This window comes from Daphnia pulicaria, chromosome 3, assembly GCF_021234035.1.
Source record: "Daphnia pulicaria isolate SC F1-1A chromosome 3, SC_F0-13Bv2, whole genome shotgun sequence".
Lineage (NCBI taxonomy): Eukaryota > Metazoa > Arthropoda > Branchiopoda > Diplostraca > Daphniidae > Daphnia > Daphnia pulicaria.
Genome location: NC_060915.1, coordinates 9,361,965 through 9,389,961, shown reverse-complemented (window position 1 = coordinate 9,389,961; position 27,997 = coordinate 9,361,965). Strand labels below are relative to the sequence as shown.

General features: G+C 43.2%; 1 protein-coding gene across 4 annotated transcripts; it reads right to left on the bottom strand.

Annotated features, from left to right (window-relative positions):
• Positions 1-290: 290 nt before the first annotated feature.
• On the bottom strand, positions 291-27,962 carry LOC124329106 (myocyte-specific enhancer factor 2-like). 4 transcript variants are annotated; one of them, XM_046788110.1, is made up of 10 exons: positions 27,792-27,961; positions 22,914-23,090; positions 8,185-8,784; positions 5,696-5,899; positions 5,211-5,384; positions 4,749-5,124; positions 4,188-4,482; positions 3,942-4,074; positions 3,645-3,771; positions 291-3,457 (listed from the first exon to the last, which is right to left on the bottom strand). In XM_046788110.1, exons 3-10 carry the CDS (start codon positions 8,236-8,238, stop codon positions 3,360-3,362), a joined length of 1,461 nt encoding a protein of 486 aa, XP_046644066.1. In that variant the 5' UTR covers positions 8,239-8,784; positions 22,914-23,090; positions 27,792-27,961; the 3' UTR covers positions 291-3,359. The 4 variants fall into 4 exon arrangements, with proteins under 4 accessions (XP_046644066.1, XP_046644067.1, XP_046644063.1 ...); XM_046788111.1 differs by lacking the exons at positions 5,696-5,899; positions 22,914-23,090 and adding an exon at positions 6,353-6,556 and having other exon boundaries at positions 27,792-27,962; XM_046788107.1 differs by lacking the exon at positions 22,914-23,090.
• Between the last annotated feature and the right edge of the window lie 35 nt (positions 27,963-27,997).

Here is a 27,997-nt window from a genome sequence, read left to right as displayed (position 1 = left end):
CTTATTTTTTTGAAATTTTTGAAATTTTATTTTAACTCTGTTTGAATGTATTTTATAACATGGCCAAACATTCGAACACGATCACACACACACACAGAAGACAAAAAAAAATAATGTGGGGAGGGTGGGGTTTTCTCGCCATGATGATCAATAATCGGTAGCCGTTCGATTGCTTTGACATTCGACGGCAACGAAAAAGAATTATTAGAGACAGTCACTCTTTCACACACACACTCGCACTATAATAGCAAATCCATTTTTGTTTTCTTTTGTTTTGTTTTTTGCAAAAAAAAAAAAAAAATTACAAGGAGAGGGGAGAAAATCCAACTATTGGTCGTAAGATGTAAATGAACACAACACACACTACCGATGATATAATAATAACAGAACACGGCGCGCTCGCGGCTCGAAAATTTAAAAAAAAGAAAAAAAGAAAAATCGTCTCTAAACAAACAGAAAAATTACACACACAGCAGCACAATATTTCATTTGGTTTGAATTACAAATGAACAAATTTGAAGAATTTTGAAAATTTTGTCTTTCCCTTTACTTGATGATTGTTTTGTCGTCACTTGTTTTCGCATTTTTTTTTTTTCTTGGCGAAAATATTTGTTGAAATTGTAAGGAAAATAGAAGGGGATAGGTTAGTAGAGAAAACACGATGATATAATGTATATATATATAATGTATATCTGGGGAGGGATCAAGGGAGGGATTTCATAGGCGGAGGATTTTTTGTTTTCTTTGTCGAGAAAGGAAGGCCATTTTTGTTACGAAATTTTCTTTTATACACGGGTAGGTGTGTGTGTGTGTGTGTGTGTGTGAAACATATAGATTTCAAATTCAAATATATTTGTGTATGGGCGGGAAATTTGAAAGATAGAGACAGTGAGAAAGAGATGAAGAAACACATTTGATATCAAGAGGGGAGCACACGAACATTTGTTATTCTTGTTTTGAGGCAGCAGAAGATGCTAAACCCCCCCAAAAAAGAAAAAAAAAACGAACAAAACACAATTCTTTTTCTTTTCTTGTTTGAATTCACATTAGCGTTGGCAACGTTGTGTTACATCGGTGAAGAAAGATCTCAAACACCCGCACAAATACAAATAATCAAAATTCATGTGACATTGGGAGGGGAGAAACAGGCACACACTCGCACGAGTCGATATGAAACTCGGTTTGAATAATTATCTCTAAAGCACACACACACACGCACACACACACACATTCTCCGCTATCCTTATCCAAATTATCGGGCGATTTTGGGGGGGACGACGCCATTTATGGTAAATTTCTGAATTTTTTTGTTTTGTTTGTTTGTTTGAGCGTTACAACCGCCGTCGTCACGTATAAACGACAACGATGAAAGAAAAAAAAAGACGATTTAGCAAAAATAGGACCACACCCGACTACGAAATCCATTCTCTTTGATTCTCTCTCTCTCTCTTTCTTTCAAAATTTTTCAAATCTTTTGTGTTTCCTTTCGGCGATAAGGTACTGGGCATCAATCAAAATATCTAGTCACGTCAATATTCAATTGTAATAATAATTATGACACAAAAAAATCGATAATTAGTTTATAATTCATTAATGAATGAAATTCAAAAGAAAAAAAGAAAAAATAGAAAAGGAAGAAAAAGTTTGGTTTGAACTGGGAATCAAATCGGTGCGACAACAACAATCACCGACACAGGGTGAATTTTTTTTCTTTTCTTTTTTAACAGTCTTGGCCATCTTTTTTTGTTGTTAAACAATTCCTGGTCGCCCGTCCCAAATGTAAAAAAAAAAAAAGCAATTATGTGGGCGCGGGCGTTACGAAATAAATTAACAATCGACATGAAAAGAAACTAAAAAAAAAAAAAAAATTTCTCTCGGTAAAACGTGATAAACAGCACACATAGATCTCCAACTTCTTTTCATCTTCTCCTTTTTGTCTTTGACGAATCCTCTTCCCCCGCCCCGAAAAATGTAATAAAAATACACACACACACACGTAATTGATTTCTAACACAGAACGGCCCTAAGCCGATATAATATTTGACCAGTTTTACAAACAAAACCGTCACAGAAAGAGAAAATTTGCTTTAACGTCCCTCCTCGTCTTTGATTCAATTAAAAAAGTGAAAAAAAGTTGACCCGTTTCGTGAGTTTTGCACGAACGAAAACCTCTCTCTCAAAAAAAAAAGAGAAAACAAATGAATGGGTAATAAATTCACAGCGAGGGCTCGATACAAACACATTATGAAAAGAAAAGTGGAAAGGGAGAGGCACTTTTGATAACTAAATAACTCTTTCCAATCGGTATATACTGCTGTACAGTAAGTAGTAGTACTACAACTAAATTGCCGGGGGCAAGAATAACGAGGCATGGCGTGAAAGAATAATTGAGTCCATCAAGAAAACAAGAAAAGAAAAAAGAAAAATATAACACATTTTTCATTTCCTCATTAAGCAAATTGTTTTTGGTCTCTCCCCGTTCTTCTTCCAGCGGTTTTGTCTCTGTTCTCACAACCGATTTTTTGTGCTACTATTCCAAAAATATTGAACCCTCCCAACAACAAACACGAAATTAAGAGGAAAGACAAACTTGTACACAACAAAACACCAAGTTTGAGGTGTCAAAACTTGCGTGTCGAGTGTCTTGTTATTACATAATAATAGTATTATATAAAGTTTAACTTATTTTTTTTCTTTTTTTGGTTTTTCTTCCTCGTCACGCAATCTCTTCGCGGTCTTTCAGGCACTATCACTGATCACTTGTCCACAATTTTTTTTTTAAAGGTACGGGGAATAGGGATAAAGGGAGGGGGGGGGGTAATTGTTACGTTGGTTGAGTGTCATTTTTTGATGATGATATTTGGCGCCGACGAAACACGTTCCTTCAAATAAATTCAGACTGCCAAAAAAGAACAACACAGTTGGTTTCTTAAGAGAGAGAAAGAGAGAGAGTGTGTGTGTGTGTACAAATATCCCTGGAGCGAAACTCAAAAATAAGAGACAATGCTTCCTCTTCTTCTTTTGTAAAAATGATGAAATCTTGTCTGTTTTTGAATGTTGTTGATGTTCGGTCCGCCCAATAAAAACGGGAAGGGGTAGGGGATAATGTTTCTGATTATTCGTAGAAGCACATTTCCTGACTTTGTATGTATCCGTGTGTGTGTTTTCCGTCGGAGAGACAAACGAGTGAAAGTGAGAGAGAGAGAGAGAGAGAGGGAAAGAGTGAGAGATATGCAAGCAAAACTACTCCCCCGGTCCATGGTTATTTGGATGCTGGAGTCGGTGGTGCCGATTGGGTTTTGTTTTTTCTTTGTTGTTGTTGTTGTTGTTGATTCCTCTTCAGATGGATTGGCATCCTCCTAAGATGCACCCCAGCCCTCGGCGATTCGAGGTCTTTTGTGCAATGGCATCGAATCGTATTCTGAATGGCTATGGTGACCCGGATCTGGTGACGACCCTATTTCATTTAAAAAAAAAGAAATAAAATAAAATTTTGTTCGAAATAAGAAAGTTAAATTGATGTTGGACATGAATCATTGTGTGTGTTACAGAATAATGATTTCACTTGAATGGGGTGTGGCCTTATTTGGAGATCAATGAATTTAATTCTTTGGCGGATAAATCGTATGTGTGTGTGTGCATACCTGTCGGAGTGAGGTGACCAGACGGTGACAGATGATGATCTGATGACGACGAAGGACGTTGCATCAGGCTCATACCGGTTGGCAGTGGCGCCAAAGACGATCCCAATCCGCTACCCATACCACCTCCCTATTTTATACAAAGCAAAAAGAAACGAATAAAATTAGAAAATAAAAAAGAGAGTGAAAAAAGACTCTGATTGTGTCTTGATGACAATGTCTATCAAAAGGAAATTTCGATTTCTATAAAGGAAAACAAAAAAAAAAATAGGATTGATTCCAAAACGATGTGATTATTACCTGAAGGCCCATGGCTTCCCGGGGCGGGGATATCGGCTCACTTTTGATTTTGAGCGCCACCGGTGACGGTGACAGGGGCGCACTGGGCGGTCGCTGAGACCCTGAATTGGGCACTGTCAAATGGGACAAGGACCTGCAAACGGGAAACCGTACACATTATAACACACGACACGAAATCGACTGTAAAATGTTTGCTAGAAGCTAAAAGAATTGCGCGGGAAAAATCAATCGGATAACACGTCTTACCCTAAATGAATATTGTTGGGCAGGTGGCCGGTGTGGTGAACTATTCCGCCGGAAGATGATGAGGAGTTGCTGTTGCCGGAGTTGGTTGACGGAGCTGCACCCCATCCGGCGTGAACGGCGTGCAAAGAGGTGAGTACCATGTCGGAAGGTAAATTGAAATCAGGTTGTCCTTGAGCTCCTCCGCCTCCTACACCGCCGTGACCAGAATAACTGGATTGATACAATCCAGACAGGCCGGGAGTCTGCAGTGGGACGACGGGCGTATTCAAACTGCTGTTACCCCCGCCCCCTCCACCTGCAATTCCAAGGCACGGACAAATAACACATTTCCTCATTGATTTACTCTGGCACTCAAAAGAGACTCAACATGGCGGTCGATTTTCAATCTCCTTTCCGGCGCGCGTCACCGAGATCACGGACTTATCAATGAAATATCAGCGCAATCGGTCGCCATCGATCGATTGTCGCCGTTGACGCAATAACTGGCGGCGGCGGCGGGCAATTGACTCAAATTGAAAATGGACCAACCAGCAGTAAATCGTCGTCGGGAGTGAAATTTACCTCTATCGTGGCTTGATATGGCAAGTCCAGCTTGATTGCCGGGGATGGCTAGTCTTAAATTGTGTCGCTGAGAACCGGCCAAGTGTTGCTGCTGTGGCGAGAGGGACCGGTTGGCCATCGAGCTGGAACTCCTGAGAGCCGACGGAGGTGGCGGTGGTGGCGTCGGACTTTCCGGTATGGGAGAACTGGCCGGCTGGCTGGACCCGTATCCGTTGTTGCTTCCGCCAACGTCCAGCATGCCGGTAGAGGACGCCGGCCGTGGGCTGACGCTAGAATGGCCGCCCACCATTTGCGGGCTGGCGTGTAACATGGAGCCGGGATCGCCGTAAGGGCCTGGATTGACGGGCATCGTGACGGGCATCGTGTAGCCTCCACTCTGTTTCCAACACAAACAAAACAAAATTAAATGAAAAACCCATTTCCTTCGGATTCTTTTTTTAAAAGACTTGTTGTTGTTTTTACCCTTTGGGCGCCGTTGTGGTGTTGATTGCGTTGCATCATCATCTGAAATTCTTCGTCAATTTTGTTGTACTTGGCCTCGGTCCTGGGCGTCAGCGTGTAATCGGTGGCGTCGACATCCTCACCGGGACTGTCGGGACTGCAGCCACCATTCTTGTGCTCTTTCTTGTTCAACGCCTGGTGCCAACAAAATCAGCCGGCCAATACCCCACCACCAATGCAACAGCGTCACACACAAAAAAAGAGAAATAATAACGCCGTTAATAATCAATGAATCCATCATCATTCACGACGGGAAACAAAACGGGAGTGGTGGGAGTGGTAGGGGGGTTGAAATTCAAAACGGGCCACAAGCGACAAACCGCGTTTGCCGTGCACTCATGCCAATCGGATTTCAATTAGTAGTCAGTACATCATTTCAATTATTATTATTTATTAAACGGTCAGGTTGGGGGTGGAAAAATAGTGAAAAATGTAGGTCGTCACACCTCTACGATGTCGTTGTTAGTTCTCGACTCATGCGGCTCGTTATATTCGGTGTATTTGAGCAGCACTTTGTCCATGTCGGTGGAGGCGTACTGGAACAGCTTGTTGGAGCTGCTGAAGATGATCAGTGCGATCTCGCAGTCGCACAGCACCGACAGCTCGTAGGCTTTCTTCATCAGACCGAATTTGCGCTTGGTGAACGTCACCTGCACAGCAGCAGCAGCAGCAGCCGACGACGAATTCAAAACCGATTCCGAGTGGATGCAAAGAGGGAACACAAAGAGCAAACGCATGCAACAAACCAAATGTCAAAAAAACAAAGAAAAACTGGTTATTATTCAGATAATACGGCATGAAATATATACAATTAAGACAATGTGCGCTGGATGAAACAAAAACAGGTTCGTCCAGAGAATTCGAGATTAGATATGACTAGCGAGCGACTCTATTCGTCTTGACGAAATGTGTGTGTTTGCTGCCTTTGTCGGACCCGCAGGGGCAAACAGATCACGATATTATTTAGTATTATATGTGCACTATCTGACCATCACATGCTGCATTACTTTTTCCTTTGTTTTGTTATGAAGAAGGTGGTGGGGAGAAGAGCTTTTTTTCGTTTTCTGGGTGGGTGGTTGAGAGATTTGTTTGTTTTTGCTAACCTCGATGATATTCTTATTGGTCAACGACTCGTGGGGTTCGTTGTACTCGGTGTACTTGAGCAACACCTTGTCCATGTCGGTGGAGGCATACTGGTAGAGCCTGTTGGAGCTGCTGAAGATGATGAGAGCGATCTCGCAATCACACAGCACCGACAGTTCGTAGGCTTTTTTCATGACGCCGAATTTGCGCTTATTGAACGTCACCTTTTTTTTCAATTGGGTTGTTTGTTTTTCCATCCCATTGCGGATGCGGGCAGAGAAGAAAATGAGTGAATTGCGTATGACAAACGGACAGAAATCGATAGCGAAAATTCTAAAGCTAAAAAAGAAGAGCAGCTTGGTAATCGGCCTATAATATGTAGTCGTCGTCGGTTGCTAACCGATTAGAAATCAACTCAAACGACAGTTAACGACGTTTTGTCATTCTTGGCAGTCGGATGACAAGTCAATTGGATCCCTGAGCGACCGAGAGAGTTAAATACATGACGCAAAAAAGAAAAAGCAAGCTGTGTGTCTAGTAACAGAAGCTGCGATCGATAATGTCAATGACTGCAGACGAGAGAGAGAGATTGGAGGCATAAAGATATGATCTACACATCGAGTAGATCGTTGCCTCATCTTCTCTCGTGAGCAAGGGGCGGACGACGAGGAGGAGGAGGTCTTTTGTCAAGGTATTCCATGAATTTGTGTTGCACGCTGAGCATCTTCTCCATTCCCTTCCTTACATTTGAAGGTAAACGTCTCCGGTTGCACGAGTTCAGCCCATCCCCCGAAAACAAAAGCAAAGGGAAATCCATTCGGATACAATACCAGTACAGTGTAGCGCAAATCTTAACCCCCCAGAGTCCTTCTGCTCCTAGCAGATCCTCAGTGTCATCCGGTCCGTTTTTCTTTCTTCCCTCCCATTGATATTTCAAAAAGTTTCTCGTCCTCCCTTTCTTTTGATAGTGAGGTGGAGAAGTCTGTACTTTCCTGTTCGAGATTTCCAATCAAATATCAAAAACAAGAAGAAGCTGCTGCTGACCTTCACCTCCCAACCCGACCGACCCTGTCCCCAACATAAGCATCGAATTAAAAATAAAAGAAAATGTTGGCAGATTTTGATCTCTCCCTCCTTCACTTGCCCTCTCGACGTTTCTATAGTAACGCCAAAAGTCCCGATAAAGAATCGCCCAATTTCTTAGCCAACGAACGTCACAAGAAAAAAGAAAAAAAAAATAAGTCTTAAGGAGAAGAATCTTTTCTCTCCAATCTGGGACTCTCTCTCCCGTCGTATTATATAGGGAGCAAACAACACATTGTGAACGCTATATAGGAGCGAGAGAGAGAGGACGGAATGAACGACAAATCGATTGTCGCTATGGTGACGTTCAAAGTTGGCGCACCTGGAGTGTATCTTGCGCGCTCGAAAAGGAAACTGTCGATCGGCACGGCAAGTTTCCACCTCACCCGTCAGATCACCTCATCCAACAATGATGAAAAAGAAGAAGAAGAAGAAGAAAGTCTCTTTTTTCGTCTTCTTCTTCTTTTTGGCTCTCTCGCTCTTCATTTCGCTACTTAATCTTTCATCGGCACGTCATCCCAAAACTCTCGGGTTGTCGAGAATTCCCAACCGACTCCCGACACTTTCCGCCCCCGCACACACACACAAATGCTATCGCTCCCCACCAATTACGTCGGATGCAAGATTCAATCGCATCGCTTGAATAATTCATCAAAAAGTACCGTGTGTGTGTGTGTGTGCAGGTTGTCGCGCCAGCCTCACCCCCAAAAATAGAATTTATAAGGTAATAAATTGTTTTAATTTTTCAGTCGTTTGTTTTTTTTTTTACCTGCCGGTTCCGTTCGTCGGTGATGCGCGAGATTTGAATTTTTTTCCTTCCCATGTTGTTGTTGTGGCTGCTGTTGCTGTTGATGGTGGAGCCTACTTCGCCTACTCCGCCCGCGCCTCCGCCGACCCTTCTCTTCCGTCTGTCGGACACTTCCAAAATGTGATGTCACTCGCTCAGAGTGAAATTCCCGTTATTTTTTGGGGTTGGGGGTTTCTGCTTCTTTGGATTTCTCCGAGTCCAATTTTTTTGCGTTTGTCGTCGTCGTCTCGACGTCCGATCCAATGACGGAGCACCACGCAGAAAATAAAACACGGCAGAGGTGTTATTAATGAATGGATATCTCCCCCCGTCTTGGGCCTGCGGTCTCTGTTGCGGTCGTGGTGGTGAATGTTGGAAGACGACAACAAGACAATCTCTTGGGCTCTGGTCACCGCAAAAATGCCACGCCAACTGCTGGAGCTGGACTCTTTCGTTTCGAAGGTTTCCGCTATTGTTTCTCTTATTTTCAAAAGCCCCTCAAGGGCCGAAGGTTCCGAGTCAAAACAACTGAAAAAAAAGGTCCCCCTTTTTTCGCTCCTTAGCCGACGACAATCATTGGCACTGTAGAGAAAAAAGAAATAAAATTGACAAGTTAATTTGAGGTTATATTATAATGACTGGTCATTTGACTAAATAATGCGCTACCGTCTACTCGTCTTGGGAAAACAAAATCAAACAACCCAATTCTTTCCGAGTCAAATGTTTTGGTTGCTTGTGACGCCCATCGCCGCCCCTTCTATCGACCACATTTTCTACTCAGGTGTAAATTGTCGTCGTTGCCTCTTTCATACAGTACATGTACATATCTGCATGAAAAGAAGTCTGCGTGCGTATAGACTCCGTGTGAACAGTTTCTTCCGGGACTGGGTCCCCTACCCCGTTATGAACCGTTTTCTTTTATTTCTTTCGCGCTACTTCGTACATGTTTTTTTTTCTCTCTCTTTATTTCTCCGAATGGTTTTTATCCCCTTTTGCACTTCATTTCGCGTCCCTTTTATTTCCAAATAAAATAAAAACCGGAAACGAACTATCCACCACCCCCTAAAAAAAATGGAAGGAGTTGGGTTTGCCAGTGTCCCAACTTATTGGCCAATAAGCCGCAAAAGTTACGCCAGCCGATAGAGTAAGTAGCGTGAGTGAGGGCCACGCAACCGCAACGTAACGAAACAGAAATAGGGGCCCCTATATTTTTTTTTTATTTGGGCTCATTTTTCTTGTCGTTGTCTTTCTCGCTACCCAAATTGCAGCAGTAAAGAACAACAACAACAACAACAACAACAAGTCAAAAAACCCCTGGCAAAAGGAATTTGCACCGGTGCGTCGCATATCTGGAACAACACACAGACCCACACAAGATACACACAGGTAGGCATCAAGGTAAATAATCAAGAAGACGCACCCGTGTGTTTAAACGAGACAGAGAGAGAGGAGGGCAGTAGCAGTGGGGTTAGGAGATTCTCCGCCGCCGCTGTGTAGACACATAAGACACACTCACACACACGACACGCACACACACAAACACGCCCGGTCGGTCGGTCGCATACACTTTTGGGTTGCCTGTGTGCGGGGCAAAAGTGCTGCTGCGGTACGCGGGCACACGTCGAGCTGGGAGAGAAAAAACAACCCAAGAAAATATCAGATGGAAGAGTTTTTAGCCGAGTCGTAGCGAACGAGGAGCCAAAGGAGCCAAAGGAGCGAGAGAGAGAGAGAGAGATAGAAAACGCCGAGAGCACGCGACGCACCAGACGGCTCAAAATAGAGGCGCAACGGCGACTGGGCTTAAAAATAGCCGGCGACGCACTGAGGACCCCCGAAACAAGAACACACACGGGCCACACAGCCCAAGCCAAATGGGGAGGCTATAGAAGCCAGGAGAGGGTGGTGGGATGGGGTGGGAGAAGGAGGTGGTTTCTAAAGCCAACTTCTTTCTTCTCCCTTTTTCTCTTGCGGAGTAGGGAGAAAAACGGGAGACAAGAGGCCGAAAACATTCGGGACCGATACCGTCACAACCCCACATCCAACCCCTTTTGACTCGGGCGACGCTACCGGCGCTCACCTGCCATTGGTTCCGACTCTGCCTCTGACGACATCCAAAGAGGAGGAGCTTTCTAGCCCCCACCACCCATCTCCACCCTCGGCAACACCACCACAACGGCTGCCGAGTAAAGTACAGTATCCGTCAACCAACAGAGGATGCCACGTCTTTTTTATTTTCCCAGGACCGGAGTTACGTCGTCGCTCCTCACCGACCCCCGCGCGAAACTCAAAAAATAAAAGGGAAAAACCTCAAAAGATTTTCCAATAGCCCGCAATGCTCCACAGTATGTATAGTCACCATTACTTTAATCAAATGACATTTTAAGATCAATCAGATACGTCTGTAATTTGGGTCGGCCAATTTCATGCCAACTCTCATTTGCATCTCATTTACTACGAGGCTAGTAGTACCTACGTTCCGATGAATGGATGACGGGAGGAAGAGAATCAAAATTCGCCCAAGGCCGTGTTTGACAGTACTGTTTCACTCTCAAGTTTAAAAAAGAAAACGAATTTGAATTGAAAACCAATCAGACAGCTAGGAATAACATTTTGGAAAATAAATAAAAAAAAAGTCCTTGATCAAAGAGCGCTATTATTCTTATTTCCTTTTCGTCGCCCAAAATTCAATTACGGAATATGCTGAGGGGGGAAAGCAAGTCGCAACAGATCGCAGTCATCGATCGAAATATAAAATGAATGCAAAAATTTACAGGGAGAAGAAAAGAAAAAATAATAATCAAAGAAAAAAGAAAGAAAAAAAGGTCACGCTAGGAGATCCCAGTGCGGTTAGTTTGTTGGTTTGATAAACGACGTCATCCATCTCCTTTTACGTTTTCTGTAATACAACGCGGTTGGGGTTTTCTTGAAAAGGAAGAAGAAAAAGAAGAAAAAAGTGAAGCTGTAGTAGTAGCAGTAGTCTCACTCTCGCCCCCACTCGAAATCATTTAAGACATTTTCAATGTCGACCTCAATGGGGGGGACCGGCTTAACAATCATCTCCCACGGTGCCTCCTAGTCTTTTTGCCCTCCCTCAAAGGATGTGATCCATCGGGGAGGAGGAAGAAGAAAAAAAAAACAAATCGCGTTTGTTACCGAAAAAATGCGCTGTTTATCGAATAAAGATGTTAAAAGAAGACTCACGAACACAATAATCAACCGGAGAAACATGGCGAACGTGATCCGGCTGCCTTTTTGGAAGGGGGGGGGCGTTTATGTTTTCACAAACGGTTGCTCACACACGGCCATCGAACCGTATGATCCTCTTGCCAAATAAGTGTTTTACATGTGTTGTTCTCTCATTGAATTAAGAAGAATGAAAAATTCAAATGTCAACAGACAATAACACGAAAAAAAGGAGCGCTCGAGCGTAAGAAAAAAGATTGGGGTAAGTCGATGTGAGACAGTTGGCCACAACTGACAGGTTTCGACGTTAGCAAAACGGGGAAAACATCATTGTAGCCACTGGATTGGAGTTGAGACGGTCGAGAGGTCTCGTGTCGATTGAATCATATGCTGCCATGATTCCGCCACCCCGAGTCTTGTGCAGGTGCTGTTACATGAGGGGGGTTTCTATATCGGGCCGACTATTGTTTAGACTATTATAATAATACACACAACCACATGCGACCGGTGTATTTCTGGCAGTCCCAAGTCTTTCTCCCGAAATACTTTGGCGAAAAATAAAACTCATCTCATCGGCATCGACTTTTTTTTCTTTTCTCTCCCCTTTTTCTTATTTTTGGATTTTATTTTTGTATTTTTTCATCTCCAAATTTACTTTTTCGCCTTGTTTCTTTCTTCTTAGATTCTCACTCGCTCTCTTTTCCAGTCCGCCCCTCAAACAAACTCAGTCGGCGTCTGTGTCCGGCTTCCTCATCTCGGTGCTCGAAAAACTCGATCGACGAATAAAAAGTTCCACAAGTTACAATTAATTTTTCCATCGCTCCTAGTTTGAAATTCCGTGTTTTTTAAATGGCGGGAAACAAAAAAAATTCAAATCCTATCCGCTCGTCTTAGTGTTAACTGCAAGTGTTGCATGTCTCACGCGGATTAGTGGATAACCGAAGCGGCGCGCATTTAAAAAAAGGACACCACCACCATCTCTCTCTCTCTCTCTCTCTCTCATGTGATGCTCAACTGAAAGCGACAACCAGTATACAACTGACAAAAAAAAAAAAAAAATGAAAATGAAAACGGAAGTTGGTCGCTAGGAGACCATGTCCGGTCGGTAGTACCCCGGGAGCTACAACATCCTCCTTTTTTTTCCTTCGACATCTCTGGCAAGGAGCAGCAGGTGCAGGAGCAATCAACTTGACGTTAAGCAAAGCAACACAAGAAAGACTGTTGGGCTCCTTTCTCAGCAGTTCACCCAGTCCTGGGGGTGTGTGTGAAACGAACGAGGGAAGAAGAAAAAAGAGTAAGAAAAAAACCAGCCGGTCCAGCAAAAAAAAAAAAAATTAAAGATGGTACAATCTTTTTTTTCTTCCCAAAATTTTCAGAGGGGGACCAAAAAAATAAAAAGTCATTTTCATCTGGTGTGGGAAGAGATAAACAACCAATTTATGTGTGTGTGTGTGTGCGCGTCGCCCCCGTTTTTTTCTTTTCACGCGGCGTCTGTCGTCTTTTGATAAATCATTAATTTAAGTGCGATATCATTTAAATAACGAAATGAAGAAGTTGGATGATGCGTCAATAGGGAATGAACTTCCGGGTTTGAGAAAGTATTGCGACACGCCCCCAAAGTTTTTTCTTTTCTTTTCTTTTCCTCCGATGATGTGCGTTGTTCGTAAGAATCCCAAAACGATGCTGCTGCTGGTTGTGCTCTTCTTGCATGGCGTCTTTGATAAAAACATGGACGGTCGGTCGTCTCGGTGGCGTCGCCGTCCCGCGTGAATACACACACGGAGCCAACGACCCATTTTCTCCTCAACATTTCTGGGGGTTGAGCGAGAACGAACGAGGCGAACTGGTGAGCTGGCCGGTCTCGATGGCTATTTCTGGAACTGGATATACGGTCCCGTGTTCCGGTGTGTGTGTTCCAGAAGACGCAACTTCTCTCTCTCCCCCCATCCCCCTTTTTTTTCTTCTTATTTACTCCTTTACTTTCGAACCTCCAAAACGTTCAACACTTCGCTCTCTTTTTTCTTTTTGCTTTGCCTACCGTTGGGCTTTTTATTTTAAAAGAAAACTTTTGAGAATAAAGAAAGACGAAGAAGAAGAAAACAAAACATTCATCCTCCTGCCTGCTCCTGCGACTGTTCCAGGCTACCGAGAAACTCTCGGGAGGAGAATTTAAATGGACTCTTTCATCTTTCAGATAACCAAGTGCCAAGGAAGCACGGGCCGTTTGGTTGCAACCAAACGGCTGGCAGGGACCAAAAACGACGGCAACATAACATACCAACCGAACCCTTTGCATTCAAAACCAAAAAAGAAATCCAATTTCAACTTTCGTTTAAACATTAGGGAAACAGAAACGATTCGCTGGAACGTGAAAAAAAAAAAAAAGAACTTGGAAGAAAAAAGTTTTCGGGATACCTTCAACTTTGTTACAAGAGGTCAGATTATCTTCAACAAAAAAAGACAATGGCAGTTGTCAATTTGAGAGAAAAAAGTTTGGTTCCCTTTTCAAATGTCACCCTGAATAAAAAACAAGAAAAAGAAAAACGACTGGCAATAGGCCAAAAAGTGAGTCGTAGTCCATATGTAGCGAAATTAGCCAACTAGAAGAAAAGAAAAAAAGACGAAATTTTGTAGTAGACGGGGGAGGGCGGCTGCTGTTGGCGTCATATTTTTTTTTCCTCCCTTTAAAAATCTTCTGGAAAGAAGAAGAGACTTTTTGTTTTGTTTTATTTTTTTTTCCGCTCCCGGTGTGTGTCAAACAGCCGGGCAGGGGAGTTGAGCGTCGCCGTCATTTTCCCCTCCCCAGCTGAGAGAGAGAGAGAGAGAGTCCCGGGTCGTCGCTGCTCTTTCCAAAAGGTTTGCGGGGGATTTCAAGAAGAAGAAGAAGAAAAAATCCCTCCTCCCCCAACAGACTGTGGCTACCACACACACACACACACACGGAGAGAGAGAGAGTGTGCCAAGACGCGGGCGTGCTGCCTGTCCAAATATGGAAGCGATGCCTTGGCGTCGTGGGGCGTCTCCTCCTGCACACACAACGCCGAGCAACAGGCAAATTTTCACTCCTGCCTCGCCGACGTCGCTGTCGTCGTCGTATTTCGCTCAACCTTCCTCCTTCCCCTGTGCTGGCAAGTCTCGTTGCCTCCATGTGACCCAATGACAGTCTGAGCGGCAGCAGCTGAGCTGAGCTGCTTCTCAATTTTCAGGTGAGTGCGGGAGTCGGGGCGACGTCGTCGTCGTAAAGGGCAAACAAAACGCCAAAAAAGCAAAGAAGAAGCTGAAAAAAGGGGGAAAAGCATTTTGACATTTTCAAGGAGGAAAGTGGCGCATGATGGAAGGTTGTCGTTTAGCAGTTGACTCGATTATCGAATGACGACGAGCAGAAAAGGGAAATAATGATAAAATAAATAAAAACCAGATTACATCCATAGTTACCGTTGCGCATCCTCTGGATGCAGCCAACGAATTTTCCTGCGCTCGTAAACAATTTCTCAAACGAAAAACAAAACAAAAACAGAAAGAAAATAATAAAAAAAAGGACAAGGATCGTTCCGTTCAAGGATCCCGCCTGTTGGTTATTTTTCATTTTTTCCACCGAAACGACGAAGCCAGTCAAGAAAACACACATCGGGCGTGCAGCAACCGGGACCAACCCAATTAAGAGAGAGAAGATTTTCAACTTCTTTTTTTTTCTTTTCTCATGTCATCATTGGGCCCCCTATTCCTTCCGAAAAACAAATTCGCCGAAACTGAAAATCTTTTCCATTTTGCACAGTGACATGACACGCATATATCCCAGCGAGAAAAGAAAAAAAAGTTCAATCCCGAAAAGTTTTCTTTTCTTTACTTTTTCAAAAAATTTTACCTCTGAAAGATGCTCTAGAGTCGTTCCTAAAAATAGAACACAACAGCGGTTCGGCAAGAAGAGGCGACTCTCGGCCAAAAGACATAATACACTCGTCTCTTTGACGAAAAACCTCCACGCGCAGACTGTGGCACGACGATTGTTGACTAATCAACTAAAACTAAAAGTCGATCTTGAATCGGACCGGCATAAATCGTGTGTACACAAGCAAAACAAAAAAGGAATTTCTCTTCTGGCTGCCAAACGACAACTAGAGCGTGAGAAGAATGAGCAGCTAAAAGGAAAAAAAATAAAATGGAAGGTGTGTGTATCGGTCGCTGGATGTGAAATTGATGTCGTCCCGGTTAATTACGTATTCTATTCACTGCCGGCAACAAAAAACCATCATCGTGGAATGACAAAGTGAGGACTGAATTAACAAGTAGCTGAATTTTACAAGTTCGTAAAAAATGTAGGCTAGCGATACAAAAGTGTGGATAGACGAATCCGGTTGAATTATACCAGTTCATCTATTCAGGAACCAGTTGCTCCATCAATTCAAACGTGATCTTCCTGTTTTTTAATCTTTTTAGTTTCTTTTGTTTTATCTTTAATTTCCATGCGAAAACTTTGAAAAGAGGTCAAAAATGGGCGGTGGAAAAATGGAAAAATATCAATTTCATTTTTTTTTTCGCCTTTTGCACCCCTGGTCGGCTTGAGAGTTGGTTGAGGAACTTTTGGGAGCAGTTGGCACGCGCCCGTGACGAAAGATGCGCGTCCAACAGCACGTGGTGTCAAAAAAAGAGAAGAGTGCATTGCATTGCAGCTCCTCTGCCCTACTGTGTATATGTACTGTCTTCCTCAACTAGAGAGAGAAAGAAGGTCCGCACAGATGGACTGGAGGGAGTCGGGCGCCAATTGACGAACAAGCAAAGCGATTTATCTCTACTCCCTCCTGCTCCTCCCGTTTCCACCCAAAAAGCGAAAGCCAAAAGAAGTAGAAGAACAGGCACAGTACAGCCTGTTCATTGGGAAAAGCCTTTTTACTATACTCAGTGCCCAGGAGTCAATCGGCTTTTGTTGTGTAAGCACAACAAACAATTGGGAAGCATATGCCCCTGAAAAAAATAAAATAAAAAACTATTTAGAACAAAATATTTCTTTAAAAATAAAAAAATAAAGGAAATACTTGTTGTATTAGACTAGACACTGATGAAGGGTGAATTGAACCTTGAACGGTGGGTCACATTGGCCGTCGAAGAATCGAATCAAGATGCGGAAAAAACAACAAAAAAGCAACGGAGCCCACAAGGCCAGCGGCTTTCCATTGGCGCACACGACACAATAGCACAACAATTTGTGTTGTGCAAGTTTGTTGCCGTGTGTGTGTGTGTGATAGAGAGGTGAGGTTCCAGTAGCGCGCAAACGTCAACTTCGCATCAGACAAGGGGCCATCGATTGGCACTTTTTTTCTCCTTGTGGCTCCCGTTTCAGGAGAGCGAACCAAAAAATAGAGAGAGAGGACTCCTTATTCAATGTTTGATCGAAACCTACGTCAATCCGTTCTCATCAAGTTTTCAAGGACGCCCGGCTCCAGCTCGTGTTTCGCCTCTCTCGTGTGTGCGTACATATGGTGGAGGAGCCAAGCTTCTCTCCCGATGAGAAGAGAAGTGCATATAACCAACGTATCGACTCGATTGATCGAAACGCGGAGCAGCAAGCAGGGTGGGTGGGGGGGGGGGAGCAGCAGTATGTGTGCAACTGTCTCGTCCATTATACAAGAGGAGATAGAGAAGACAAGAGAGACATAATAGCGACGTGCTTTAACGTCCGTGTCGTGGATTTGTGCCGGCAGAGCTTCTCCTTTTTATTATTTCCCGAGCGACGATTTTCCAATCATTCCCGCAAACAAAATTTCATTCCTGCACTTTTCCTTCCTTCTTTCCTGAAAGAAACGGAGCTGGATATATTTTGCCAATATTACTCCTACAGCACCTTGCTCCTAAACTCTTGGAATTCTATCCGGGGGCACTCTATTTTCGACACACTTTCTATGAACTATTAAGCTCTAGCATGAATATCATCACTTGATGCATGTGCACTTGTGTCGACGTTTAAAGCGTCCAACTATAGTTTCATGTTCGCTATAACCCCGGCGAGGATCCGTGTATTGGGTATATAAAAGCAATACACTCGTTCTTTCTACTTCTTTTCAATCTCCATGTGTTTCCTGTTTCCCCTCCTTTTTTGAAACGAACAAGAAAATAAAAAGTCCCGGGTTGTGTGTGTGTGTGTGGGCGTGTGAGTTTTGCACGTAGAAACGCTAGCCGAGCGGTTGATGAATCCTTGACTTTTCAACGACGCCAGCGATATGAAGACCCCCCTACCCCTAGCCAGCTACACCCAGCTAGTCTATAGTAGCCTAACCAACCGAGAGAGTAATTGGGGGAAGTCTATCTCTCCATGACGACGCTAAATCAGTCAGCTGCTGCTTTTTTTCTCTCTTTTAACTTCTTTTGCGCTCTTTTCCTTCCTTGGACTGTGCCTTTTCTTTCCTGCGTTACCCTAGATTTTTAACGACACTCATATAAAACAGAAACGGTCTTTTTAAGAACCTATACTCTTTTTTTTTCACTCATTCATTTCCACCCACACGGGCCTCGTTTATATATTTTATTATTTTTTTCCCGCATTTTGTTTTTGTAATGAAGGAGACGAGAATGACAGAGTGAGTGACTACGGCGTGTGTTGATGAAATCCTATCGCCGATGCAGGCAGAGAGAGAGGTAAGTAGAGTATAGTAGTTTCCCTTTCGGGACGTACCAACGTGACCGTCTAATAATCTATAAGCTGCCCAGTTTAGTACACGCCAACGCCAATGTTATCAACCTTAGACCCTCGTTGCTCTCGTTTCACATGTACGCTCATCACAGGAAAAAAAAACCAAATTTTAAAAATTCAACAGGAGAACGAACTAGGGCCACGCCCCTTCACGGTTGTGTCACGTTGGACGATGATTGAACGCCGTCCCGGGCTATAGACGCGTGTGGTTCGTATCGTGTCCTGCTCCCCTCTCGGCCAAGATATAAAATGCGTCATCAGAGGAGAGTCAAGTGAGAGTGACTGAGAAGAGCAGAGCTTGTGCGTAGTACACAGGGGGTTATTCCGCGATGATGATTAAAAACGGGAGATGGATTGACGTCACGCGGTTTCCCTCTTCACCGCAGACACCACAGCACGCACTCTTGATAATGGCGTTGTCGATTTCTTTTGATTTTCTCGAGATTCGAGTGAAAAACGCAAAAAGAGAGATTGTTACCCAGGTCTCGTGGGTGGATGGGAAACGGCAGAGAAATCCTGAACTTCCTTTTCCCAACTCCCGGTTGCGGGGCAGCAGCAGACGCCATTTCCTTCCCTGAGAAAACAAACACGACACGGGAGCCCCCCCCCCCCCCCTTCTCATCCGCTCCTGTTCCCCCTCAGCCCCGAACTCTCTTAAGGCCGGGAGTTATAAGTTAGTTAGTTGAGGTCTACTGAGAAGCGAAAAAAAGGAAGAAGAAGAAGAAGAAAAAAAGTTGAAAGTTCCAAACGTTCAGCATTTTTCTTCTTCTTCTTCTCCCCTCCTCCCTGGATGGAACCGGATGTGAGGGATGTGAGTTAGCCGAGGTTTCGCTTCGTGAAGACCATATGGACCAACAGTTTCCTCCTCCCTCCCTCCCTCCCCCCTTGTAGAGTGAAAAAGATTCTCGGGCGGACGAAGAAGAGGGACTGGAACATCTCGTCCATCACGGACCTCTGCGAAAGGCGGTCTAAACTGCGCGGAATAAGAAAAAAAGAAAAAAAAAAAAACTCTGGGCTCATTCCATTGATGGGCATTATCTGGATGATAGGAACAAGCTGGGCGGTGTGTGGCTGCGGCTCTTAATGGCCGAACGAGACGGCGCGAGAGAGAAAGGAATGTGTCCTATCGAGAGCACTTGGCTCGTTACGGTGATAACCTAAAAGATCCACCCACCCACTACTAACCAGCACATACAGCAGCAGTACATCCCATGTGTAGTAGTAACACTACTGTCTGTGTGTACCCTCTGGTCAGAGTACGGCAAACACAGACAAAAGCGAGATAGCCGCTAAGAGAGAACAAGGATCTTCTTCTTCAACTTGTTCTCGACCGTGTACCTCATATACCCGCGCCAGCTTAAGCCTTTACGAGACAACGACGATAGGACGGATGTTTTTGTTGTGCTATTACACACACACACATCGGGGATGAGAAAGAGAAGAAGAATGAGCTAGGAGGAGGGAATATATATCTCCAACACATGTCTTCCATCATGTAGCACTCGTGCCCTCCCGAAGGAAGGAACAACAAAATCAACCAGAACACACACGGGAGAGTTTTGGAGGACTATGTGTGTGCGTACGAAGGCACTTGACGGCATTACTCAACCAAACAGCTCGAAAGTCTCAACTTTTTTTTGTTGGTCCTTCCCCATCGAACCTCTTTCAAGACTTGTTGTTGTTGTTGCTGCTGCTGCTGGATTCATCAATTGATAGATCCCGCAGCGAGTGGCGTGTTACTCGCTCCCGGTCGTCGTCGTTCTGTAATCACCGGATAGGTAAAGAGATGAAACTGCGTCTGACGTCAACAAACCAGAGCCAAGGGAGTAGGAACCGATCAATTCCGCCGTTCTGCTCTCCTTCAGTTACCAAAGAAACAACAGGCACACACAGTCACACACACACAAAGATGGATCGGTCCATCTTATACATATCAATAAGTAAAAGGACATAAATCTGGTTATGATCTGTCACTTTCACTTCAATGACACCAAGGGAAAAACAGATAAATGTGGACGAAGGTAAGTCAATAAAAGACGAGGAGGCCCCCCCCCCCTCGTATAAGGTGAATCAATACTTTGTCGAGTTTGCCTCTCAGGCGGCTATTGTAACGAACGCACAAGCACTAACACACACCAACACGTTCCTTAGCGTCCAATCAAAACCGCTGGCGGCAGTTGACAAACACGCACATTTCCCTCGTCTTTTGTGTAACGCAACAAATTCAATTAAGGAAAGAAACAAAAGCAATTTGAAAAAAAAGGAGAGACTCTACATGTGTTTTCTGTATTCTATTCTATTTCGATTCATTCATCGCCCCCCTTTTTTAACTTCACCCAACCGGTTCGCCCAGGTGAACGGCAAACAAACGACATCATCTCTTTGCTGAATTTCAAATTAGAAAATGAGAGAAAAAGAGAAGTAGCTAATGTGTGGCAAGCCGTTTGAGCGAGAGGGGGGTAATCAAGATGAGTTCACAGTTAAACCAGAAAAGGACTTCTTCATTTCTTCATCGATCGGGCTTTGAATTGAAGCGCGCTCAATACAAAAAGAAGAGAAGAAAAGCCAAAGCGTCACTGTCGTCCGACCAAGACTATAAATACACCCCACCGAAAAAGAAGGAAAAAATCGGCGGAGAACAGAGCTGTTTTTGTTATATAGAAAGGTGGAAAAACGAGTTGCGATGGCCGTTCTTGTCTTTTTGATTCTTTTGCATTCGACTTGTTTGTTACCAAGGGGCAAGCAAAAAGAAGAAGAAGAAGAAAACGGCATGCGGGGGGGAACTGATGAAAACCAGTCAGGCGAATTATATTTCAAGAGAGACCTTACGGTTTCCCTAGCAACTCTCTTTGCTACCTTCCATTTACGTATAAATGCAATGGCAAAAGTTTGCCTAATAAGACCACTTGCCCTTCTATCATTGCCCGGCAATTCAGCGCCACAACGAGCAAACCTCTTTCTCTCTCTCTCTCTCTGGTGCTGACATAAATGCATCAGAGAAAATAAGAAAAATAAATAAATAAGGGGAAATATTTTGTTATCAAACATTGGCGGGACGTAGTACTAGTAAACATCCAGGCCGAGAAAATGGCCCACCAAAAAATAGAAACAAACAACTTAAATTAAAAATCGCGTTTTGAATTTTCTTTTGGTGTCATACGAATCAAAAAATGTCGAAATTCGTAATGGAATATGACTTCACACAATCTACACAATTATTTTCCTCGAGTTTCATCATCGGAAAACAAAGTTCAATGATATCACCCCCATCGAGATGAACTTTAGACCAACAACAACTGGAGGCCTCTTTATTTACTTACATAAGAGAGCAGCGCGGTTTAGACCCAAAACCAGTTGCGGCGGCATATCTACACCAGTAAATACAAAATTAAATCCCCCCGCCCCCCCCCAAAAAAAAGAAAAATTCGCTTCTACTTCTCTGTGGGTGGCACAAAGTTCATGGTCTTTTTCATTTCTTCTTCTTTTCGCCATGAAGAGTTACACCAAAGTCAAAGGGCAGTTCAAGCGACGGGAGATGAAATCCAAGAAAGAGAATAGGGGGGAGAGAGAAAAAGGGACTGCGTGACTGGACGACTAGCCTCACGCATAGATTGGCACGTACACACACGTGATCCGATAATAAAGCCAAGTAAAACAACCGAAAAAGAAAGATAGAGGCGTCGACAACACCCCACCGCCCCCCTTCCCCAGATGACGATTCCATAATCCAGCATACAAGCCCCGTCTCATCAGCCAACGTAACGCGTTTGATGTTACTTTTTCCAACAGCCTCGGCTCACGTCGACGGATTGCGTCACGCCATATTTTTTTTTCTTGTGCGAAAGATAAGCATAGACGGTCTAAAACAATTCTATTTGTTTTGTTTCTTTGGTTAGTTTTTTTTTTTTTTTTGGTTATCGCCTACCATCATTTTTTCGGGAGTAGTTATGCCAGTAGGCAGTAGTAGCCTTACTGCACTGCCTTTATCAGTCATTATCGCGGAAGGGTCGATGCAACTGCCATCTATCGACTGCTACCGAGGCTCAATAAAACTACCGCTAGATGGCGAAATGAATCCACAGGTACCTATTGGGCGCACAAGTTGTCTCTATCAGCGATAGTTTCCTTTTTTTTTCTTCTTTTTTCCCCTTTAACCAGTTTCGCTGGTTCAAATTGCCAAACGTCAAAAGAAATATGCAAATTGACCGCACATAGCCGCACCGCCTCCTCCATCTTCTTCATGGCCTTCTTCCAGAAGGAGAAGGGAGGGGGGTTATTGTAGCCCATCACATCGACGTCAGCATCGGATAAAGAGAAGAAGAAGGAACCCCTCAACAAAGAATAAAAAAAGGAAAAAAAAGAAAAAAAAAAACCTTGGCAAACTGTTGGGGAGGAGATGGAATGAACGAACGAACGATCTGAACGATCAACCCACGTATGACGTCATTCGCCCTTCGCAACGGTGGCGGTAGTCTCGCACCGATACGCCTCAACAGCTCTCTCTCTCTTTTTCTTATTCCCTTTTTTTTTTTATTATTTCTTTTCTTTCCCGCCGGTTTCACGCGGTTTTGACCTTGCATTTTCACGAACGTTGGGACACGACAAAAAAGCTAAACAAAAAATTCAAAATGCACATATTCCTTTTTTCTTTTCTGCTTTTCGTATTCTCCCCCCACTATTTAGTATTTACACGTACTCGCCTCCCAACTCGGCACATATATATGCAGCAGCTAAACGACAAAGTCAGGGCGATTTATAGTTACGACACAAGAGAAGATACGGCAGAGAGAGAGAGAAAGACGTCATAAAAATTTATCCGAAAAAGAAAAACTTGGGGGGGAACCTGCATTTTGGTGGCTTTTTATTTTTCTGCTGTGTTCGCTGCCTTTCCTTTCTGCTATGGCCGCGCCAACACAGTTCAACGTCCCTTCGACCGTTCGCCGGGAACTCGGAGAAAGAGGAGAACTTAGTTGGTGCGTGTTGTTGTTCTTTGATAATCAGTAGCGGGACCCGAGACCGACTGAGAGGGCGCGCGTAAAATGAAAGAAAAAAAAGAGAACTAAATTAATATCAAAATGAAAGAAAACAAAAAAAATTACAAAGTCAGCTCCTTAGCACAGCTCCTAGCTCTCGCTCACTCTCTCTCTCTCTCTCTCCTGACAAGCAAATAACAACAACATACTGAGAGAGAGAGAGAGACGGTGCCTTCAGGGCAAGATCGATGTAACCCAGCTGCTTGGCTTTTTTCGTGTGTCTCCGTTAAAACACACATACACACACAGAACCTGATTGACAAGTTTCGTGTTGCGGACATTGTCGATCGTGAAAGAAAAAGAACCCTTTTTCGCAAAAAAGCGATAAAACAACCCATTTTTACCAGGTAAAAGAAAAATTATACCTGTAACCCGTTTTTTTTTCTTCTTCTTCTTCTTTCGTTTCTCCCAGTTGCCCCCACACACACAAAGCAAAAAAAAAAAAAAAAGACTACATGGCAAAATAACTCTTTTTTTCTTTGTTTTGTTTTCTTTACTACTTTTAATACATTGTGTATTCGCGGTGGACAAACAAACAAACCCCGAAAAACTCAAGGTATAAATCGACCAAGTAAAGAATGGCAGAGGCCCTTAAAAAATAAGCGACAAGGAACCTTTTCTTTTTCTCTCTCTCGGCCACATGTGGACTTATCTCGATTGCAATCAAGCGAATAACCTCTCTCTCTGTCTCTCCGCATCTCCGACATGGAATTTTATAATAGAAAAACGAATGGAGAAGGAAAGAGATGTGTGTGTGTGTGTGAGCCCCCCACCATTATCTTCCGAAAACAGAGAAGGAGAGAAACGGAGAACTCGTTGCTTGGCCACTATTGCATTCCGAAAGCTTTTCGGTTTTTCGACAGTTGAGGAAAGAAGAAGAAGATAAAGAAACTGGTTAGATTCTTTCCCCCCTTTCTTCCCTTCAGCACCTTCTTCTAGTTTTCTTACTATTTCTGATCAGATTTTTTCCTTTTAATGAGCAAAGTAATACTTGCTAGTAAATAGTCGTATAGCAACAATCGACTAATGAGGGCATCGACTGAAAGAAAAAAAGAGAGAGAATTTTGTAGGTTTTTTGTTTCTGCTTTTCGGGGGGTTCGAAAAATATTTTTTCGAGAAAACCAAAAAAATTTTTGAGAAAACCAGGACGAGCTGGATCCGGTTTTTCTTTTTTCCCTTTTTTTATAAGTATATTTGCAAGTAAAATCCATCGCTCATTCATTAGGGCGATGTCAAATGATGTTGGGATAAGACAAAAAATAATTTTTTTCTCGTAATAAAAGAAAAACATTTTCTGGTTCGAAAATGTTGAGAGAAACGTGAGAATCAGGTATAGTGACTAGACAGTTTTATTAATTAACTTTGACAGCCCCGTGATACGGAAAATGCATAATAATGCATTTCATGATTTTCCCAAACGCAGTAAAGTAATAAGCCCAGAGTAGGATAGTCCCATTCTGATGATAACCGAAAAGAGTTGATCCTTTTTATCAACCAATGTCACAAAGTATGTGGGGATAAAAAAAAAATTTTCCCGACATGGCGTAACATCGTCAACGAACCTTCATAACATAATCAGGGAATCACAACCTTTCTCTCCTCACTCAAGTCCGTAAACAACAAAAAATGATTATCTGTGTGCTGCACCGTTTCAGCCAATTAGCTGTCGGGAATGGCCACACACAAACACACACACAGGAACGTACATTGTTTGTTATTTCATACTCCCGAAACCAAATAAAATCGTTAAAAAACAACAACCGAAAGTACTTCGTGTTGTTTATTACAGTTCTTCTAACCTGCCCAGAGACTCATTCCCACCCGAAAAGAAAAACCCCGAAAAAACTCAGCAAGTCCAAGAAATTTTAACGACATACTTGAACAATTACGAAGAGAGGTTGCCCAGCAACCAGATTTCTTTCCTTTTGTGTGTGTGTGTGTGTGAGTGGGGCTTTTGCCTCAAGTTCCAAAGGTCCGTTAAATGGCGGTCATAAGTGTTCAAGCAACTTCCATCGATACGCCCAGTCCAAAACACCTTAGTATCGCCGTTCGTTCAAGTGATTAGACGTAATCGTCTTTATTCTACACACACACTCGTTACTCTCTTCTCGCTAGTATTTCCCCTCCTCACGTTGACGATAACCCAAAATGAAGGTTGAACGTGAGCAAATGAGGGAAAACGCTTTATTGTACTCTTTTCATTTTGATTTCCTGCCATCCGCTTCTTTTCTTTTACCCTATAAAAAAGACGAGAAACCACAAACGATCTAACGGCTGAGAATTTTCGATTCGACCGACCGACCACTTATTGTTTAAAAATTTTTTGTTTCTTTTTCCTATTGAACGAGGAAGGGAGAGAGGGTCACTGGGTATATAATAGCAATAATAATGGTGAGTGTGGGACGATTTTCTACACGCCATTGACTGTACGTGGCAGCAAAAGAGGCTCGTGCGGGACCGTGAAAAGAAAAAAAAACTGCTCCTAGCCGAAGCAACAACAACGAAAAAATGGATGAAAAATGGCGCCAACGGTTCACACACAAGAGTCAAAAGGCGGCGCCACTTTTCAGTTGGAGATACAGGTTACTGGTAGAGGAACGTGACAGTTGGCCACGCACTTTAAATCACTAGAGAGAGGAACGGTTCACGCGGCGAAAGAAAAAAAAGGCAAATACATAATACACCAGGAAGCAGGAGGATGCACAAGAACACGGAGCGGACGACAACACAAATTATCGATTTCTTCGCTCTAGAGACAAAAAGTCTGGGCGGCTCCTTTCAATTGCCTTTTGAAATCAAACGACGGGAGACAAGTTACATGGTTGCGCAAAAATAAAAACTCTCCAAAAGTTATCTTTGGGAAATGGCGACATTGTCCAACTTAAAATTCGTCCCTTTTTTTCGTACTTTTCTTTCTTGTGTGTGTGTGTTTTCGTACGAGAACAAGAAAACTAGTCGAGCGAATCGTTTCGTTTTATCAAGTGCAGACGGCCATGACGCTAAAACATTGAGAGTCCATCAGCGTGTAGTGGCCAACGACTTGAACGTTGTATTTCCCTACGAAATGCTTTCGTGCACACACACACAGCACTCGGTGTGTGTGACGGATCAAACGAACGCACAAAGTGAAAATAAAAAAACTCGTTCAAAAAAACAATGGAGCGGAATTGTTCGTCCGTAGGAAATTAAAACCCAAAAAATTTTTTTTGAAAAATTGTTTCTCAAGCTGCGCTAGTTTTAAAAAAATATAAAAACTGCGATTTTTATCTCACCTGTACTTTGGATCTTTTAATATACAGGTTTTTCTCATCTTCCCATACAAAATCATTTCGGCGTGGAACCTTGAAGCGAAAAGGGGGGGATCAGACAACAAAACGAGGGGGTTCAATTGAACGGAAAAGAGATGGAAGACTTTTTCTTGGACATTCTTCCTTTTAACAAAAAGAAAATATCCGTTTTTGTTGAATACATCAAAAAGGAACTCGCATAAACCCCTTTTTTTTTAACCCTCTACTTTTTTGGGGGGAAAATGTTAAAAACAACATTTTGTATGTGCAAAAACTGCGACCCCGTAGGGTTGCAACCACCATTTTTCTTTCCGGAATGCATTTCAATAATAGCCGCTTATTTATTTTTTGAAAAGAAACACGAGGGGGTTGGTCCTCAAAGGGGAGTAGGGGTTTTTTCCGTTGTTAGGCCCAAAAAATGGAAAGTTCATATAACACGGGGTTCAAGGTCGTTTGAATAATACACCGCTATCCCTTTCTGCGAAATTTATTTTTAAATGTACGTCTACGTACTAAAATAAAATGTGCAAGTAAGGCATTCATTAAAAATAGACCCATGCATCCATGTGCCTATCATTCCCAAAGGCACCAATTGAATTACTTACAAAATTGGAAAAGAGGAAAATTGGAATATACCGAGAACGTTTCGCCGTTCTTGGCAGAGGCCACTCGAGGAAGGGGGGGGGGGTCATTAGCATATCGATTACCAATGGTGTACAGTGAGGATACCCCGTTTCAGCAAAAAGTTTTAAACTGCAATTGCAACAGAAGATGAAGAAGAGCTTTCGCCCCGAGGGCTTCAGACGTTTTGTACCAGACTCGAGTCGATTCTGACAATGTCCGGCGAACACGATTCACGCTTCACAATGTTGTCGGTGCTGTACCTCGTCACCCCGGCAACTCTCTGCCATACCACACGAATGACTTAACAAGAAAGTCAAGGTCGACAAGACGTTGAGAGAAATGAACATTCTTATAGACACATGTAGGTGCTTTCTTTTTGTATAACCCCTTCATCTTTCCATCTTGGGTGATTGAAATAAAAAGTGACCTGACTGGATTAACAATCAACATTTTACACACACACACACACACAAACTTAACATGTGCTCCCCCCTTTACACGCCCAGAATTTTTTTCTACATACACCTGCTGGTTTTTAACCGATGAAACAATAACGACTCGCGTGTGATCTAGCCATCCCCAATCAAAAATCAACGTTCCAAAAAGATTGGGAAAAATAGCAGTAAACTTGACTGTGTTTCTCGTGTATGTGTGTGCTGGTCAATGGACTAAACTTGTGTATGTGTGTGGCGGCCAACTCTTTCGCGTACCTCCCGACACAGTCGTGCAAAATATTCGATTGGATTTCGTGATTGACTGAAGCTTGAAAACACTTACCTTATTCGATAACTGACGGGGAGACAACACGCACTCCAAAGTGTAGAAGGTAACAAAAAACAAAAGTAAACAGCACTGTGTGTGTACGTTGTTTCACGATTAAACACAGCCCAGAATGGACAACAACACGTCTCTCTTCTCAGATCCCTTTACAACAAGTGCCAGAGACCGACTCCATTACGAGGGAGCCACCATCGTGTCTGGAG